The sequence below is a fragment of the Orycteropus afer genome, unplaced genomic scaffold (assembly GCF_000298275.1).
Source record: "Orycteropus afer afer isolate SDZICR_OR568_19922 unplaced genomic scaffold, OryAfe1.0 scaffold00042, whole genome shotgun sequence".
Lineage (NCBI taxonomy): Eukaryota > Metazoa > Chordata > Mammalia > Tubulidentata > Orycteropodidae > Orycteropus > Orycteropus afer.
In genome coordinates, this window is record NW_006921629.1 from 9,587,592 (window position 1) to 9,605,960 (window position 18,369).

The 18,369-nt window shown below is 41.9% G+C and overlaps 1 protein-coding gene across 1 annotated transcript in view; it reads left to right on the plus strand.

The window, feature by feature from the left end:
• The window catches only part of VPS53 (VPS53 subunit of GARP complex), a 192,548-nt gene that overhangs the window by 95,183 nt on the left and 78,996 nt on the right, over window positions 1-18,369 (plus strand). The window contains exon 12 of the mRNA XM_007937432.2: window positions 11,227-11,328. Coding sequence (XP_007935623.1) covers window positions 11,227-11,328 — 102 coding nt within the window. The remainder of the gene's footprint in view (window positions 1-11,226; window positions 11,329-18,369) is intronic.

The window sequence follows — 18,369 nt, forward strand, 5'->3', positions numbered from 1 at the left end:
GTATATGCAAAAGGGTTCATATTTGTTGTCTGTACTTCCCATGTACCTCTCTATGTCTTTCTCATCCTCAATGCTGCCATATTGGTCACTCACATTTGCCCTTCTCTTCACCCAAATCCATACTTATCTCTATCTATCTAACAGCGTTCCCTCCCCTCCCCTCCCACCCCTGCAAGTAAAATCTTATAGAAGATAATTAAAAAATGGTCGCAGCAGTATATTGACAGAGAACTTCCAGAAATGCAAGCTGGATTCAGAAAAGGATGTGGAACAAGGGATATCTTTGCTATGTCAGGTGTATCTTGGCTGAAACCAAAGAATACCAGAAAGATGTTTACTTGTGTTTTACTGACTATGCAAAAACATTTGATTGTGTGGATCATAACAAATTATGGATAACATTGAGAAGAATAGGAATTCCAGAGCACTTAATTGTACTCATGAGGAACTGTACATAGAGCAAGAGGCTGTTGTTCGAACAGAACAAGGGGATACTGCATGGTTTAAAACTAGGAAAGGAGTGCATCAGGGTTGTATCCTTTTACCATACGTATTCAATCTGTATGCTGAGCAAATAATCCAAGAAGTTGGATTATATGAAGAACGTGGCATCAGGATTGGAGAAAGACTAATGAACAACCTGCGATATGTAGGTAACACAACTTTGCTTGCTGAAAGTGAGGATGACTTGAAGCATCTTCATCATTATTGATGAAGATTGAAGACTACAGTCTTCAATGGATTACACTTCAATATAAAGAAAACAAAAATCCTCACAACAGGACCAATAAGGAATGAAGAAAAGATTGAAGTTGTCAAAGACTTCATATTACTTGTTTCTACAATCAGCACCCATGGAAGCAGCAGTCAAGACATCAGATGACATACTGCAGTGGGCAAATCTGCTGCAAAAGACCTCTTTCAGTTGCTAAAGAGCAAAGATGTCTCCTTGAAGACTAAGGTGTGCCTAACCCAAGCCATGGTATTTTCAGTTGCCTCTTATGCATGTGAGAGGTGGACAATGGGATAAGGAAGACCAAAGAAGAGTTGATGCTTTTGAGTTGTGGTGCTGGCAAAGAATGCGGAAAGTACCATGGACTGCTAAAAGAACTAACAGATCTGTCCTGGAGAAAGTGCAGCTGGAATGCTCCTCGGAAGTGAGAATGGCCAGATTTTATCTAACATACTTTGGTCATGTTGTCAGAAGGGACCATTCTGTGGAGAAGGATGTCATGCTTGGTAAATTGGAGGGTCAATGAAAGAAGGAAAGGCCCTCAACAGCATGGATTGACACAGTGGCTGCAACGATGGGCTGAAGTATAGCAAGGATTGTGAGGCTGGCACGGGACTGGGCAGTGTTTCGTTCTGCTGTACATAAAGTCGCTATTAGTTGGAGATGACTCAGTAGCACCTAACAGCAACAACATGGTGATTCTGATTGGACATCATGAAGAACTATCAAACTGTTTTCCACAGTGACTGCACCATTTTACATTGTTACCAGCAGTATATGAGGCTTCTCATTTCTCACACATCTTAGGCAACACTTGTTATTTTCCTGTAAAAGGGTATCTCATTGTGGTTTTGATTCGCATTTCCCTAATGACTAATGATGTTGATCACTTTTCATGTCCTTATTGGCCATTCATATATCTTCTTTGGAGACCTGTCTATTCAAATCCTTTGTCCATTTAAAACAACAACAGCAACAACTTTATTGTGATTTCAGTGAAGTCCTAAACTCTCAAACCCAGAAAACCAATCCCTCTAATTGTTTCATTATACCTAAGAAATATCCATACGTTTTTTAGCTCTGCTGGTGGGTGTATCCTACTCCACCAGTAAGCCGTGTACCTAGAGGCACTCAGCCTTCTCGCTCCATGGGCCAGCAGCGCCAATGCTTCATCTCATGCCAGTCTCTCAGTTCTTCTGCCTCTACCGTTACCATCTGCTGTCTCTCTGTCGTCTCCCTGCCATCTTTCTGCCATTGTTTCAGCGCAGGGATCTCGGGTCCAAGGATGCACTCCACTCCTGACTCTTCTCTCTTGATGACAGTGAGATTCCCCCTTTCTGCCTCTGGGAGGACTCATTTTAAGCCTTAAAAAAAAAAAAAAAATTCACTGCCTTCGAGTCGATCCCGATTCATAGCACCCCCTCCTTGGGTTTCTGAGGTGGTATCTCTACAGAAGTAGATTGCCCAGTCTTCCTTCCAAGGAGTGGCTGGTAGGTTTGAACCACAGCCAGCCTTCTGGTTAGCAAGTCGCATGCCTTAGGCACTACGCCACCAGACGGTGGCAAAACTGACCACTTCTCACATTAAGGTTCCATACCTTATTTCCATGGTCCCAACCCCACAAGGGCACCATGTACCTATTTACATTATTAGCATGCTATCCAATCCCCTTGGTGGGTCACAAGCACCTTACATTTGCATAGTTCCACCCAGTCAAATGGTGGGAGTCACAGTGACCATGGCTAGAAGAGCCATACCAAGTAGCTCACTGCAGCACACATACCTATGTTGTTGTTGTTGTTGTTATGTGCCATTGAGTCGGACCCGACTCATAGCAACCTCTCCTTGGGTTTCCGAGGCAGTATCACTACGGAAATAGATTGCCCCATCTTCCTTCCGAGGAGTGGCTGGTGGGTTTGAACCGTCAGCCTTCTGGTTAGCAGTCAGGTGCCTTAGGCACTACACTACCAGAGCTCCCACACATACTTATACATACCTATAAATACAAACCTATACCTATAAATTCCTACATACTAGACCATTATCAGATAAGTGATTTGCAAATAATTTCTTTCATTCTGTGGGTTATCCTTTCACTTTCTTGATAGTGTCTTTTGATAGACAAAAGGTTTCATTTTGATGAAGTCAAATTTATCTGTTTTTTTTCTTTGGTTGCTTGTGCTTTTGGTGTCATATCCAAAAAACTGTTGCCTTATCTAACGTCACCAGGATTTCCCTATTTCTTCTAAGAGTTTCATGCTTTGAGCTCTTACATTTAGATAATTGATCCATTTGTTGTTAATTTTTGTGCATATGTATAAATACAGAAATACAATTTTGTATCCTGCTTTTCTTCATATGTCATATCTTAAGTGCTTTCCCAATCACTACTGCAAAATGTTCCATTATATGGATAATCCTTAATTCCCCTTACCATTCTTTTCTTATTGGAACCTTAGGTACTTGACATTTTTTTTTCTGCATTTATAAATAAGGCATGAACAAATCTCTGCTCACATTTGAGAGTATTTTCTTAGGATAAAAGTGGAATTATAGAGCTAAAAGATACAAGTATTTTGACATTGAAGATTGCCTCTGTCTTATACTGCTTTCTGGGTGTTATAAATGGGGCAGTTTGGCCTCTCTTAGCACTGAGTCTTGATGTTAGTGATGGTTTATTAAAAGTCAAAAGAGCTAGTCACTCTTTGTTTTAGTGAATTTCACAGTGCTGATGTGCTGAGGTCTATATAAAGGAGTGACTCTGCCAAGTACAACAAATGAAAAGGAGAAGTCTTTTTGGCAAGACAAAGAGATCTATAAATTCAAAACTCCTATCTATAAATTCAAGATATTTATATATCTATAAATTCAAGACTTCAATAGAGTAGAAGGCTATTAATGAAAGCTCCTACGTATGTTACACATTTTCTATTAGAATTTTTTTTTTAATTCCAAGAGCAGTATATTCTTCATCTCCTAAGTATCTATCCAAGAGCATTGAAAATCTAAGTTCATACAGAAGCTTGTAAACCGAAGTTCATAGCAGCATTATTCATAACAGCTAAAAAGTGAAAACAACCTAAATGCCCATCAGCTGAGGAATGAACAAAATGTGATATATCCTTCCAATGGAGTATTATTTGACCATAAAAATGAATGAAGTATTGATACATGTTGTAACATGGATGAATCTTGAAAACATTACGCTGAGTGAAATAAGCCAGCCACAGAAAGTATGATTGTATTTTTATTTATATGATTCTGTTTATATGAAATACCCAGAATAGACAAATCCATAGAGACAGAAAGCAGATTAGTGGTTGTCAGGGGCTGGAGAGTGAGAGGAAATGGAGGGTGACTGCTAACAGGAATGAAGGTTCTTTTGGGGGATTTAGAAAACGTTCTGGAATTAGCAGTGATGGTTGCCCAACGTTGTGAATATCCTAAAAACCACTGTATCAGATACTGTTAATTTTTAAAAATAAAAAATTCTAGAAAATGCTGTATGAGTGTAGTTATCAGTCTTCACTATTCAAATAAATATCCTATCTATAAAATAAAGGAGTAATATGTGCTTGTTAAGCAAATAGAATAAAATATTTTAAAAGAAAGTTCTCTCCTTTCTCAACTGTTCCAAATGTCTCTCACTAGAGGTATCCACTGTTTGATGGTTGGAGTATATCTTTTTAGCCTTTTAAGAAGCATACTTGCATAGACACACACAGGTTTTCTGTTGTGTTTACAGAATATGGAAAATGTTTTCATGTTTCTGAAGAGGGTTGTATTTAGGGCTTCATACCTGATCAGCATTTATTCACAAATGTTTTCCAAGCTCCCACTTTGTATAGGGCAGTGCTTTGGGGAAATATGCAGAATTCAATCAGATAGGTACTTATGGTCTAGTAGGACAAAGAGACCTATACATAATTGTCCCAGATGAGATACAAAATGGTGCTACCGGGAGAGTGGTCCCAGGAAAATGAAACACTCAGGTATGCAGAGCCCTGTGCTTAGACTTTGATTGTCAACTAAAGCCTCCAGGTCGTCTCTTGAAGGGTAAATCAGGAATTGGGCTGGAGTAGGGTTTTTATAGACTGAGAAATGCAGAAATTGTGGAACTGTTATCTCATAACTGAAAGCTTCTCTTCCAGGGAGAGGAAAAAGATTAGTCTTGAATTTCAGAGTTCCTTCTTTGATAATTTCAAGTATCCTAGTAGGGCCTCAGAAAGGACTTGTGTAGGCAGACCCAGATATGGACATGCTGCTGACTGGAGCCAGGCCCTCTGCCTTTAGCAAATTAGATAACTTGGCTGTCCTTTGGCCCTGAGGCATTGGGAATCTCATGCGATTCCGTCAGTTGGAATTAATTTGCTACATGAAGGATTTTACCTTTCAGTATGGATTTGACATCAGCTGTTATTGTAGCAAAAAAGAATGAATTCTTTTAAAATTAGAAAGCCGTTCATTTTGGGGAAAACAAAACAAAAAACCCCATCGAATTGATTGCAACTCATAGTGACCCCATTGGCTTTCCAAGGCAGTAAAGCTTTATGGAAGTAGATGGTCTTATCTTCCTTCTGTGCAACGGCTGGTGGGTTTGAACCACCAGCCTTCTGGTTAACAGTCAAATGCCTTAGGCACTGTGCCACCAGAGCGCCTTCATTTTGGGAGGCAGGTTTTAAAATTTTATTCAACAGCTTTGGAGCTCATGGAAAATGTCATTTGAGTTGTTTAAAATCTAAACTCAAACTTGTAATTCTAGGGGTTCTGCACAGCAGAAAGGAGAGGTGTGCTCTGCTCAACTCTGACAGCAGGGCACTCACAGAAGGAAGAGTGTGCCAGAGATTATAAAATAAAAAACCAAGCTCACTGCCATTGAGTCTTCTGACTCATCGCGACCCCCACTGGGTTTCTGAGGCTGTAAATCTTTATAGAAATAAATTGCCCTGTCTTCCTTCCAAGGAGCAGCTGGTGGGTTTGAACCTCTGACCTTCTAGTTAGCAGTCACGTCCCTTATCCATTACACCACCAGAGCTCCTATGCCAGAGATTACTCTCTGCAAAAATGTGCTCTTTCATGACAGTACACAGTAATGTCACCATCTGAATGGTGGGAATCAATATCCATACTCTGGGGGTTTTGTTAGATAGCATTTACCAACAGTCTAGTGGTGTGTGCAGTACTTGGGGGTTCAGCTATAGACTCGGAGAGAAAAGAGCAACTCAGTGTATCTTTTCACTTGTAATTTGGCTGACTCATTGCTTTCATCTCTTGGAGAGATCTTGAAGGACTGTTATTGTTGTTATATGCCATGGAGTCAGACCCGACTCATAGCGTGTTGTTGTTGTTATGCGCCATGGAGTTGGACCCGACTCATAGCGACCCCTCCTTGGTTTCTGAGGCAGTATCACTACAGAAGTAGATTGCCCAACATTCCTTCTGAGGAGTGGCTGGCAGATTTGAACTGCCAGCCTTCTGGTTAGCAGTCAAGTGCCTTAGGCACTACGCTACCAGAGCTCTCAAAGGACTAGATAGCAGATAGTAGGGCAAGATCTCACGTGTGGTGCTTCAAAGGAATTCTTCTTCCAAGACTTCTTAGCCTCATGCCCCCAGTCCTTTCCCCACTAGACGTTGCTTCATTAAGAGAGGTATCATAGCAGTTCTGCCTTATTTAGTTGCTGTGGTAGTCAAGGTTATGTGTCACTTTGTCTGGGCCTGGTTTTGAGTGTCTGGGCAGCTGGATGTAGTTATTCCCCATGATGAGACTGGTAATCAACTCCATGGTGTAATCTACTGAAGTGGCTGAGTAGCTGCCTTAGGAATGTGGTCTGCTTCCAGTATATAAGAGGAAGTTTTGAGAAAGGTCTTGGCAGCTTTTTGGCATGCTTGGACCCTGCATGTTTTGAGTCTTTATTTAACAGCCTGCCATGTTTCCTGATGATCTTGAGACTGTCTCTGGACTTGAACTAGTGGCCTGCCACGTTGTTTGGTACTATTGGGACTGTGCCATTTTATTTGTTGACCGTGGGCTTGTTAGCCTCAGCAGCCAGTAGGTGCCTGAATGAAGAGACTGCTCTAGCTTCAGTGGGCCAGGAGCAAGAGGCAAAGCTGAAGCCCAAGGTCAAGGGACTTTCACCCCAGCCCCTAGAACTGGCACTTTGAGCTTGGACTTCTAGCCTCCAGCACTGTAAGAAAATAAACTCCTGTTTGTTAAGACCACCCACCTGTGGTATTTTCTGTCAGACTGGCACAAAGTAACCAAAACTTTGCCCAGCCCTCTAAATACTAATACAAGCTCCCAGTTACTGAGCTTTTGTCTATGTGTTGAGCTGCTCTATAGACATACCTCATGCTTTAAGTACATTATCTCATTTAATCCTCATGACAGCCTGAGGCAGGCATTAGGTATCTTCCCATTGCTTAGGCTCGAACTGAGGCTGAGGCGTGGAGAAGGTCAGCAGCGTTCTCACTGGTGGAGCCTGCACGCCCACCTGGGTTCGTCAGATCCAGAGCCTGGGCTCTCCCACTACACTGGGGTGCCCCATCTCAGGTGACAACAGCACCAGCCACACAGTTGCTCCAGCCAAAAGCTGAGGGGTCCTTGACTCCTTTCTTTCCTTCACCCTTCATTTCCACTCTCTGAGCGCTCTTTCCTAAATGTGTCCCAGGCCTAGCCACTTTATCTCCTCGGCACCACATTAGTCCATTCCACCTCCAGCCCTTGCCTGGAGCAACACAGCAGCCTCTTCAGCTGGTCTTCTTGCTTCCATCAGAGCCCGTTCTCCATGCAACAGTGTGACAATATTTGAAGAGTCTAAATAAGACCATATCCCTTCCCTGTTTTAAACCCCCCAGTGACTGCCCATTGCAGTCAGAATAAAAGCTGACTTTTAATGTGGCCCAGTGCCATAAGTACTACTGCCTATCTTACCTCATGCCCCCTGTCTGTGTTGAAACCACACTGTCCTCCTCTCTGTCCCTCAGACCAACCAAGCTCATTCCAGCCTCCACACTGGGTGCCTTGCTGAGAGTGCTGTTCCTTTGATCCTCGTCTGCCTGGCTTCTTCTCTTCATTCAGGGCTCTGCTCAGATAGCGCCTCCTCAGAGGACTTGCCTTCTCTGATCACCCTAGGAGAAGCACTTCCTCATCCTCACCCCTGCTTATCCCAGTTCCTAGATTTATTTTCCTCCTAGAGCTTTCCTTTCTGATCTGTCTTACTCTGTATGGTATCCCTAGTCCTGGAAGAGTGCTTGGAACAGAGTAGGCACTTAGGACATAGTTGTGGAATGAATGGCAAACATGCTATTCCTTTATCTAGAAAGTTCTGGGTCCCTGCACCCCACTCCTCCCACCCCCTTCACATATTTGACCCCAGGGTGTCCTTCAGTTCTGACTCAAACTCCGTAGGGAAGCTGTCTGTGACCCCCTGTTGTATGCTTTCTTCGTAGCCCTCATCCCATATTTGAGTAGTTACTTGATTAAAGTCTGTCTCCCCCACCAGACTGTGATCTCCATGAGGATGGGGTGATTTGCTCACCACTTTATTTCCAGTGCCTGGTGCATCCATTTGTTGAGTAGATGGGTGGAGGAGTGAATCACTGTACTTCTCACAGCTTGGTCCACACTTGGAATGTATGTGTCCCAAATGAATGTGCAAGGAGTTGCTTTAGTACTCATGATTCCTCCTCAGTCATTTTGTCAGCCTGTTAATAGAGATTGTTGTTGTTGTTATGTGCCGTCAAGTCGGACCTGACTCATAGCGACGACTCCTTGGGTTTCTGAGGCAATATCACTACGGAAGTAGATTGCCCCATCTTCCTTCCAAGGAGTGGCTGGTGGGTTAATAGAGATAGACTGTGGAAATAGGGAAAACTGTGGGAATCTCGTGGACCAGCCCAGGTAGCCCCACTTCTGCTGCCTCAAATGTTGCTTTAATGCTGCCCTTTGTGTTTCACTCTTTACTATTTATGTCCACTCATTTGACACTTCCCACCAGTAAGAGTGCAGCCCAGGAATAATGCTGTTAGTCCACTGTACGGACCTCTGCTTTTCATCATGATTAAATGTATTATGTATATTTCAGAGCATGTTCAATAGCCTTCCCATTGATCTTCTGCTTTCTCCAGTCTCTCCAACAGCTAAATCATGAAATGTGATCAAATAAACAAAAACTGAGATGACATGAACCACATTCTCACCTTCCAGCCTCCACAGTGTTTTCCATCTTCTTGAGGCTTGTATTATCCATCCCAATACCAGTCTAGCTAAGGCTGTCACTTATCCTTTAGACCCCAAATTAGAAGCCCCTTCTTCTGGAAGCCTTGCCTGCCAGATACTCCCATCTCATTCTCTATATCTCCTACCAGGTACTTATTAAATATTGCAGTTGCCCATTTATTTGTCTTCTCCTCACCAGACTCCCTGATGACAGGGACTGTGTCTGTCTTGTTCCACGTCCTATCTCTGGTGCCTGGTATATCATAGGAGCTCAATAGCTCTGAATCAATCAAAATGCCAGAAAGGTTTGAATTCAAGGAGACACTACAAAGTTACTGTTATGTGTTCTGGACTGTAGTAGTTAGAAGTCCCTTCCTAAATAAAAGTCCCATTATAACCACCACAACAAAATCTCCTTGAAAAAAATCACTTCCTCGCTATTTGAAATATATAATCCCTATTTGAAAATATGGGCTCTCTGGTGGCATAGTGCCTAAGGCATTTGGGTCTGAACCGCCAGCCACTCCTCGGAAAGAAGATTGGGCACTCTCCTTCCATAGTGATACCTACCGCCTTGGAAACCCAAGGAGGGATCGCTATGAGTTGAATCAACATCATTGAATAGGATCACAGGCTAGTGGGAAAGCTGAGGAAGGAAATGGGTGGTTTAGCTCCAATTCGGCTTCATTGGCCAAATAATCTAGCTTCTCTGAGCAATAGCAGCCTGATTTGGTGAATGAGCAGGTGGTCACAGGACCTTCTGAAGGATCAAATGTGACAAAGGGTGTGAAATGTTAGAGGCAGCAAAGGATACATGTAAGGGGCAGTGGTGAGGATAATTCCAGTTCAGTAGCAGAACTGAGGCAGCTCTTTGGAAATTTTTTTTTACAGATTTGACCTAGAGATGCTGTTTATGCCTGGGAGCTGGGACTTTTATCAGAAGGAAACTAAGTGTAGGATAAAGGGGATTGGTTGGTGCTGCGGATATGGGGAAGGAGCAAGGTGGCTCTCCCGGAGAAGAGCAGCTAGGTGGAAAGGGAGTTTCTGAAAGTATTCACAGCATATTAGCACGTATCAGGGGAGCAACGTGAATTAATCCCTAAACAGGGAGGGACAGCAGATGGCCTATAGTATGAGTGCCTCTGCCAAGTACCAGGTCATCAGCTAAGGATGTTACCAAATCAAAACTAAATACACACACACATAAAACGCCACACATATGTCTGGTTTAGGCTTCAAGACTATTCTGATTACATTCATTTAAACCACTGAAGTCTTGGCCAGAGTACTTGGATGCTGTTATGTAGATACAGCCTCAGTGTATGCCAAAAGCCTTGTGGTCACTGCATTCGCTTAAGCAGATCATTAGTAAGACAACAATTTTATGGTTAGAAACCCTGGTGAGGAACAATATGGTCTCATAACCAAGCAAGCATTTCAAATGAAGATACTTCACCTCTGGCTTCTTTGCTTGATAGAGGGGAACAAATATCCCTATAAAAACTTAAAACTATTTTTGGAAAGCAATATTTCTTTGAAAGCAATGTTTTCAACCTCAAGTTTTCTTTTTAAAGATTGCTGGTTCTCTATGGGGCAGTTCTCCAGGGTCACTATGAAGTGCTATTTAAAAAAAAAAAAAAAGGGTAAGGAAAAGTTGTAATAAATAATGTCCAGCACCAAAAAGAAACAACAACAATAACAACAACAACAAAAAAAAACCAAACCCACTGCCTGCCATCAAATCAACTTTAACTCATAGTGACCCCATTGGGTTTCTAAGGCTGTAAATCTTTATGGAAGTAGATTGTCTCATCTTCCTTGCATGGAGCAGCTGATGGGTTTGAACCTTCTTGTTAGCAGCCAGATGCCTTACCCACTGTGCCACCAGTGAGCCACAGTTTGTTTTTTTTTTTTAAAAAAAAAAAGACTGGTATTTTAGGGAGAGAAGGTTAGTGGGAAAGGAAACTCGCAAAGCCTAAGCATCAACGAAACAGCTTTTTAAAATTGTAAATTGGTTAATTGCATTGGCTTTCTGATCACTGGCTTAGTGGTGGGTTCCGGGATCAAGCTGTTGAGCTCTGTGATTCTGAATCTCTTCATCCTTTTTAGATGTGGAAAGCAAGTTCATTATGTCAGGTCAGTTAAAGTGAAGTTAAAAGCTTTGTTGAAAAGTCATTCAGTGATAGAAACAGGATTTGAATTGTTGAGCTAAACATATTCCATCTATTACTAAGTCTACCAGAGTTGATGATAATATCTCACATCTTCTTAATAGAAAAAACTCGAATCTCCACCCCCATCTACTAATCCTTTCCTGGAAGATGAACCTGCACCAGAGATGGAGGAATTGGCGATGGAGAAAGGAGATTTAGACCAAGTAAGTCTAGTTTACATCACTACATGTAACCTACCTAATGTTTGTTTCAGAAAATGCATCAGCTTTCTCCAAATATGATCCTTTGGGTGTCAGTCACATTCAGAGATGACAGCTTTGGTGGTCTTTCTGGAATGACTTTTCTGAAAGTGCATTTAGAAAACTGAGTGGAAGAGCAGTTCGCTCTGCTACTGAAGACCCGAACCACTGGATTGAGCAACATGCACAAGCTTAATTAGCCCATCTGGTGGGGCTTGCAGACTTCTGCTCTGCCTCATTCATCATCTCCTGAACTTGTCAGCTTGCTCTAGGTCACACTCTCATTTGGGATGGTGATGATGGGAAAGGCAGAAAGATCCTCAGGGTAGTTAGCAGCACCGTACGTTCAGAGAGGCCTCCACTCAGTTGTAAGATGATCATTTTGAGTCTGGAAGCCATTGGGCAGACCTGGAAACATCAAGATGACCAAATGGCATGTTTGGAGAGTTCCCTTTCAGAGCACACTAGCACTTTAATTTCCTTCTGCTTTTTCTGTCCGACTCTAAATTTCCTCTCCCTTTATCCTACAGAATGGTGTTTTTGTTTCATTGCCATTTTATGATGAGAGAGGTTAGAGCAATAAATCAGAACTTTTCCTTTCTGGATTTGTGATCTTTCTTTTTAATTTTCCACACATGGATGCTGGAGGATTATTTCATGGCCTTGTTTTGCGCCAGATACAACTGAAGAGGAGGCTGGCTGGGAAGGCTAGCTCTGGGAATCCCATAGTCACACCCTTTGCAGCTAACCTTGTGTTCCTAGCACGGTGGGATAGGCGTGCGACCGTGGCACAGCTACGAGGGCAGAATGTCTCAGAGCACTTCTGAATGATGTAATAAAATGTGTCTGGTCCACTGATTAAATAATTGTAATAATATGGATGGCTTGCATTTTTATGGTGCTTTCTAGTTTAAAAGTCTTTTACATGCCTTGTTTCATTTTCCCAATGTCTACCTCTGATTTTATAGGAGAAGAAACCGCAGCTCAGTGAGGTTAAGTGATTTGTTCAGGCTTGAGCAGCTTGTAAATGGAGCAGCTGGGACTGGAAGACACATGTAGAAATCAGGGACTAGAATTCCTTTCCCATTGCTCTTTTGTACTGCACCTTGATTTCTCACTAAAGAGTGGAAGTTACAGAAATGAGTCCCATGAATACAACGGACAAAATTAAAGGATTGGTTTAAAGCTATCATGTTATTGGCTAGCACAGAGAAAACAATTTCTTCTAACTACAGAAATGTGTCCCTCACATTTTGGGAGAAGGGTGCGGGGAGAAGGAGTCTGGATGTAGAGCTCATTCCTTTGGTCTGTCCTCCATCCACACTGAGTCCCTACCTGTACCCTTTGAATGGTAGTGCTGTTTGCAGGGCCCTCATGCCTTTCGCTAGTAGCTTTCACTAGTAGTAGCTTTAGCTAGTAGCTGTCATTGTCATGTCTGGAATTGACTTGAACACTCAAGTGCTTTTAGTGCTGTCACAAAAATGATCCCTTTCACTAGTCATCCCTGCATTTATTCTTGTGGATTACAGTGAAGTGTTCCCCTTTGGTGAAATCAGTTTGGCCGCATAAAATATGATTTACCTTTCTCATGGACGTTTGGGCTCATTGTGGACGCTTGAGGGGCTGATGTAAGGTCTAAGACCTGCTCATTCTAAGTGCACAGAACACTGACTTCCCACAAACGAGCAGGGTAAAGCAGAGTCATGCTGGGGAAATGGCTGGGCTCTGGTCTGCTGTGAATGGACCGTGCAACCTTAGAGAGGTTATTTACTTGCTCTAGACTTCCCTCGTTTTCTTCATCTATGAAAATAGACTAATTTTCAAACTGTATTCCATTGTGCTCCATCAGATGTCATTGTGGGACTTGGGTGCCTTCAAACAGAGCTGCTTTATTATTATTATTATTATTATTATTGTGATTTGGGTGAAAGTTTACAGAGCAAATTTATTTTCCATACAGCAGTTCACATACACTTTGTCTCATGACATTGACTGCAGTTTTCCCCAATGCAACAGCTGTCTTCTCACTTCCTCCCCATAGTTACCTCTTCCTTGTGTTCTTTGCTCCCATTCACTCCTGCCCCCGAGCTGTCTTGCCTGTGCATACACAGCCCTTCTCTTCTCCCATGATTGATCTAAACAGAGCTGTTTCATTTTAAGTACTTTGTATAGTGAACAAGGAGCTCAGGTGGTGCAGTAGTTAAGCGTTCAGCTACTAACTGAAAGGTTGGCTATTCAAACTGGCCATCTGTGGGAGAAAGATATGGCAGTTTGCTTCTGTAAAGATTTACAGCCTTGGAAATCCTCTGGGCAGTTCTAGTCTATCCTGCAGGAACACTGTGAGTCGCAATTGACTCAATGGCAATGGAGGTGGGGGGCATATGGTAGACTTGCAAATAAAATTTCTTTTGAACCAGAAGTTTCAGGTGTGTGTGTGTGTGTGTGCTTAAAAAAAGATTAAAATCCCCTGAACTAGATCATCTGTCCATAAGTTCCATGGGCTGCTGTTACTCATAGGTAATAAAACTTAGACACCAGTGAGTAATATGTCCTCACATGCTATCCCCGACCTCCCACAGCCTCACCAGCACTTGTCTGGTATGGGGCTGATTAGGTGGCAGGCGAGGAGCTCCCTTTTCCCAGCAGCTTAATGATTTCTGGAGCTGGGAGCAGGAACCCTGAGGAGATCTGGGGAGGGACTCCATGGGATAGTAGTGGTGAATCCAGCCACAGGTAGTCCAGGCAGCTGCCCCAAGGTCACTCATCCCATTGCATTGCCCACAGTCAAGGTACAGTTGACCCTCAAGGTAAAAGTTGCTCACTACTGCAATTTAGGGCTGGCTAGTGAGAAGAGAGTGAACTTGAAAAGAGGTATTTTGTTGGTGAGAGGGCTTGGATGGTTTCCAAAACATTCCCAGTGATGAAAAATGACATCTGAAAGGGGAACGAGAGTACTCAAAGTATAAAAGAAAGACAGGAAAGAAATAAGGAATTTCTCATTTAAAAATGTACCCTTCTGGTGATCCGAGCAGTTAGATTTAATCTGTTTACATTGGATAGTAATAAAAGGAAATGGGACCAGCTGCAGACCTCCTTACTGTGACAACAGTAACCTTTTATTATTCCATCAAACTCCAGGAGGAAATAGCTTAAACAGCTGCAGCTTTTGGACAGAATTCACACACTAGAAATGCAGCCCGAATGCTACTGCTAAATGACTTAGTTTATTCTTTAAGCTGAGAGTCAACACTTTGGGGAGCAAGACTGTGCAAAGGGAGACACCAGTTTGAGCTGAAATTCCAGCACCTATTATCTAAACATGAGCACACTCATAAAGCTGCTTTAGGCACCAGGCAGCCCTGTGAGAGGAAAAAAGTAAGAAGAAAGGAAACTTCAGGAAACCCCTCCCATTGTGTCCCCTCTTGCTTCCAATTTATACTAAAAGTGCTGCCAGAGGCCCTAGGACCGTGGTGACAGGATCCAGTGGTCTCTCCTCACTGCAGAAGGGTGGACATTAGTGGGCAGAAGCAGGGCAGAATGGAGGCACCCCCTGAATGCCAGATTCTGAGTGTTCCAGGGGCCTTCTCCCACTCAAGACTTGTGATCTGGAACGCTGATCAAGATGAGTGTGTTGGACTATCATGGACCCATTTTTTTTAAAACCACTTAGAATTTGTATTTAATACTTAGTGAATGAGCCCTTCAGACTTAATTAGACAGATTTTTTTTTATCATATATCACTATTGTACATACATAAGAAGGAACCATAAGACAAATAAGTAGGTTAAGATATTCCTAAAACTTCCCATTGAGAGTCCAACTCTTCTAAGTCACCTTTCTTTAGCTTTCTATTCTGAAACAATTACACACTTACAAGAAGTTACACAAATAGTACAGAGAGGTCCTGTGCACCGTCTCTCAGCTTCCCCCACTGGTGCCAAATGCATAACTGTAGTGCATTATCAGACCACGAAACTGACTGACACTGCTTTTTAACTCAGGCTTGGAGCAGTGTTTCCCCACACAGTATCATCCCCTGCATTGCTTAAGCGTGCTACACCAGTATCTCAGGGATTTTCTGCCAAGCAGTGGGCACCTGTTCTGCAAGATTTTCGTTGTTTTCTACTTTTTTTTTTTTTTTTAAATAATACTTTCAAACTTAGAGAAAATGTGTAACAATATTGCAAAGAATCCCCACAAATCTTGCACCATTTGTGAACATTTTACTATATTTACATTTATTTTATCATTCCCTCCCCACTCCTGCCTGTTCTTTGCCTGTCTGAGAACAATTTGTAAGTTGCAAGCATCATGCCTTTATTCCTGAATATTTCAGGATGTGTTTCCTAATAAGGGCATTCACTTATATTACCACAGTGCAGTCATCAAGAGCAGGAAAGTTAACACTGATACAATACTGCTCTCTAATCTACAGGTCTTATTTAAGCTCCACCATATAGCTGTTTTAAAACAATAAATTAAAACATACTGTCAAGCATTGGAAAAGTGCACATAAATTAGTAAATAAGTAAAAGCCTAAAATAAATATACATGTTGATATAGAAACATTCTGTATTATGTAAACTCCCATTTATAATTAAGTTATCCTGCAGCAGTGTGAATATTTTTCTACAAAGGAAGAGAAAAAATATTTTCAAAAGAGAATGCATATAATGTTATAATTATTTTTATGATGTTTATAATTTTATTTAATAAAACAGCATCTGGATATAGTGGCCATATTTTCCAAATCTAAAATCAAGACATCTAGACTTGCATAGTTAGATACAGTGACTCATATTGGGCTTTTCATTTAACAAATCTTCTCATTGCAAAGAATAGAATAATAAGAAACAGATACTAAGGTAGAAAATCTAGGACAAATGAGTTGCCGGAACTGTTGAAGACCCACGCTCATTCATAACCATTCTATATTGCATTGTGGATCTGCCGTATTAAACAAATGGAAGCCTGAAAAACTCCAGGGTGTCTGTGGCTTCAGTGGAACTTTGGATCCAGCCAGTTCACATTCAGTGAGCTGGTCTCGAGCGTCCCTGAGGCTAGAATTTGTGCCAGCCTCCTATGGCAGCTTCCAGGCAATGAAACAGCCCAGATTGTATTTATTCTTAGGAAGGATCAGAGTTTCTAGAAACCTTGCCTAAAAAGTAGACCAGCAGCTCTTAGAAGGTGAGAAAGGGAAGAGAACCAAGGACAAAATTAGAGGATGTATGTCTAAGGTTGGCGTTGGATTTTTTGGTGATCACCAGTTTTTGCAGATGTTTGTAACCATTGCGATAGTTTATTCAAAAATGACAAGGACAAAAGGTAAAAGGATTGTCATTAGGGGCTTAGCTTTTGCTGAGTTGATTAAAAGACATGAGCAGTTCATTTCAAAAATGAGTGTGAGTGCCATTTTATACCCAAATTGTGCTCTGCCATCAACCCCAGCAAGGTGTCTGGCTCAGGGTCCTTTGGCTGACACTTGAGAGATAGAATTGAGATTTTTAGGAATAGAAAGTAATATGCACAAAGATTCTTGTGGGTTTTTTTTTTTTTTTTCTTTTTCTTAAGATGTTTTAAAAGGAATTAACTAGCAAATTTGACTAGTGAAACACTTCCTTTTAGAGGAACTGTAAGTCAGTGGTTTCCATGTTATCAGTCTGAGGACCAGTGCTGGTCCAGTTTTTCATTAATCCAAGGAAAAATGCAAAAAGTAAGGGCAATACAGTGAGTGTATCTACCTGCTATCAATCTGTATGCTGAGCATATAATCCGAGAAGCTTGACTATATGAAGAATGAAGCATCAGGATTGGCGGAAGACTCATTAACAGCCTACGGTATGCAGATGTTACAACCTTACTCGCTGAAAATGAAGAAGACTTGAGGTACTTGTTGATAAAGATCAAAGACTACAACCTTCGGTATGGATTATACCTCAACATAAAACAAAAATCCTCACAACTGGACCAATGAGCAATATCATGAAAAACGGAGAAGATTGAAGTTGTCACGGATTTCATTTTGATTGGCTCCACAGTCAACACCATGGACACAGCAGTTGAGAAATCAGATGTCGTATTGCACTGGGCAAATGTGCTATGAAAGACCTCTTTAAAATGTTAAGAAGCAAAGGTGCCACTTTGAGGACTGTTGTTGTTGTTGTTATGTGCCGTCGAGTCGGCCCCGACTCATAGCGACCCCTCCTTGGGTTTCCGAGGCAGTATCACTACGGAAGTAGGATTGCCCAACCTTCCTTCCGAGGAGTGGCTGGTGGGTTTGAACCGCCAGCCTTCTGGTTAGCAGTCAAGTGCTTTAGCCACTATGCTACCAGAAGTGTACCTAAACCAAGCCATGCTATTTTCAGTTGCCTCATATGCATGTGTAAGCTGCACAATGAATAAGGAAGACCGAAAAAGAATTGACGCCTTTGAATTGTGGTGTTGGTGAAGAATACTGAAAATACCATGAACTATCAGGAGAACGAACAAATCTGTCCTGGAGGAAGTGCAGCCAGAATGCTCCGTGGGAGCCGGAATGGCCTTTGTCTCACCTTCTTTGGTCATATTGTCAGAAGGGATCATTCTCTGGAGAAGGATATCATGCTTGGTAAAGTAGAGGGTTGGTGAAAAAGGGGAAGGCTGTCAACAAGATGAATTGACAAAGTGGCTGCTATGATGGGCTCAGGTATAGCAAGGATTGTGAGGGGGGTGCACAACCGGGCAGTATTTGGTTCTGCTGTACATGGGGTCACTGTGAGTCAGAGCCGACTCAACAGCACTTGACAACAACGTGCTATCAATGTGTATATATTTGATATAAAGTTACCAACTGCTCTTTCTTAACCAGGACTGCCATTATGCTGCTGTATTATCTTTCTCCAGTGAACACTTTCTTTTAGGAGCTAATGATGAGAATAGAAAGTTGCAAAATAAAAAGTTGGCAACTTTATGTTGGTCTTCTATCCTTCTTCTTTTTTTTTTTTTTTTAAATAATACTTTCAAAC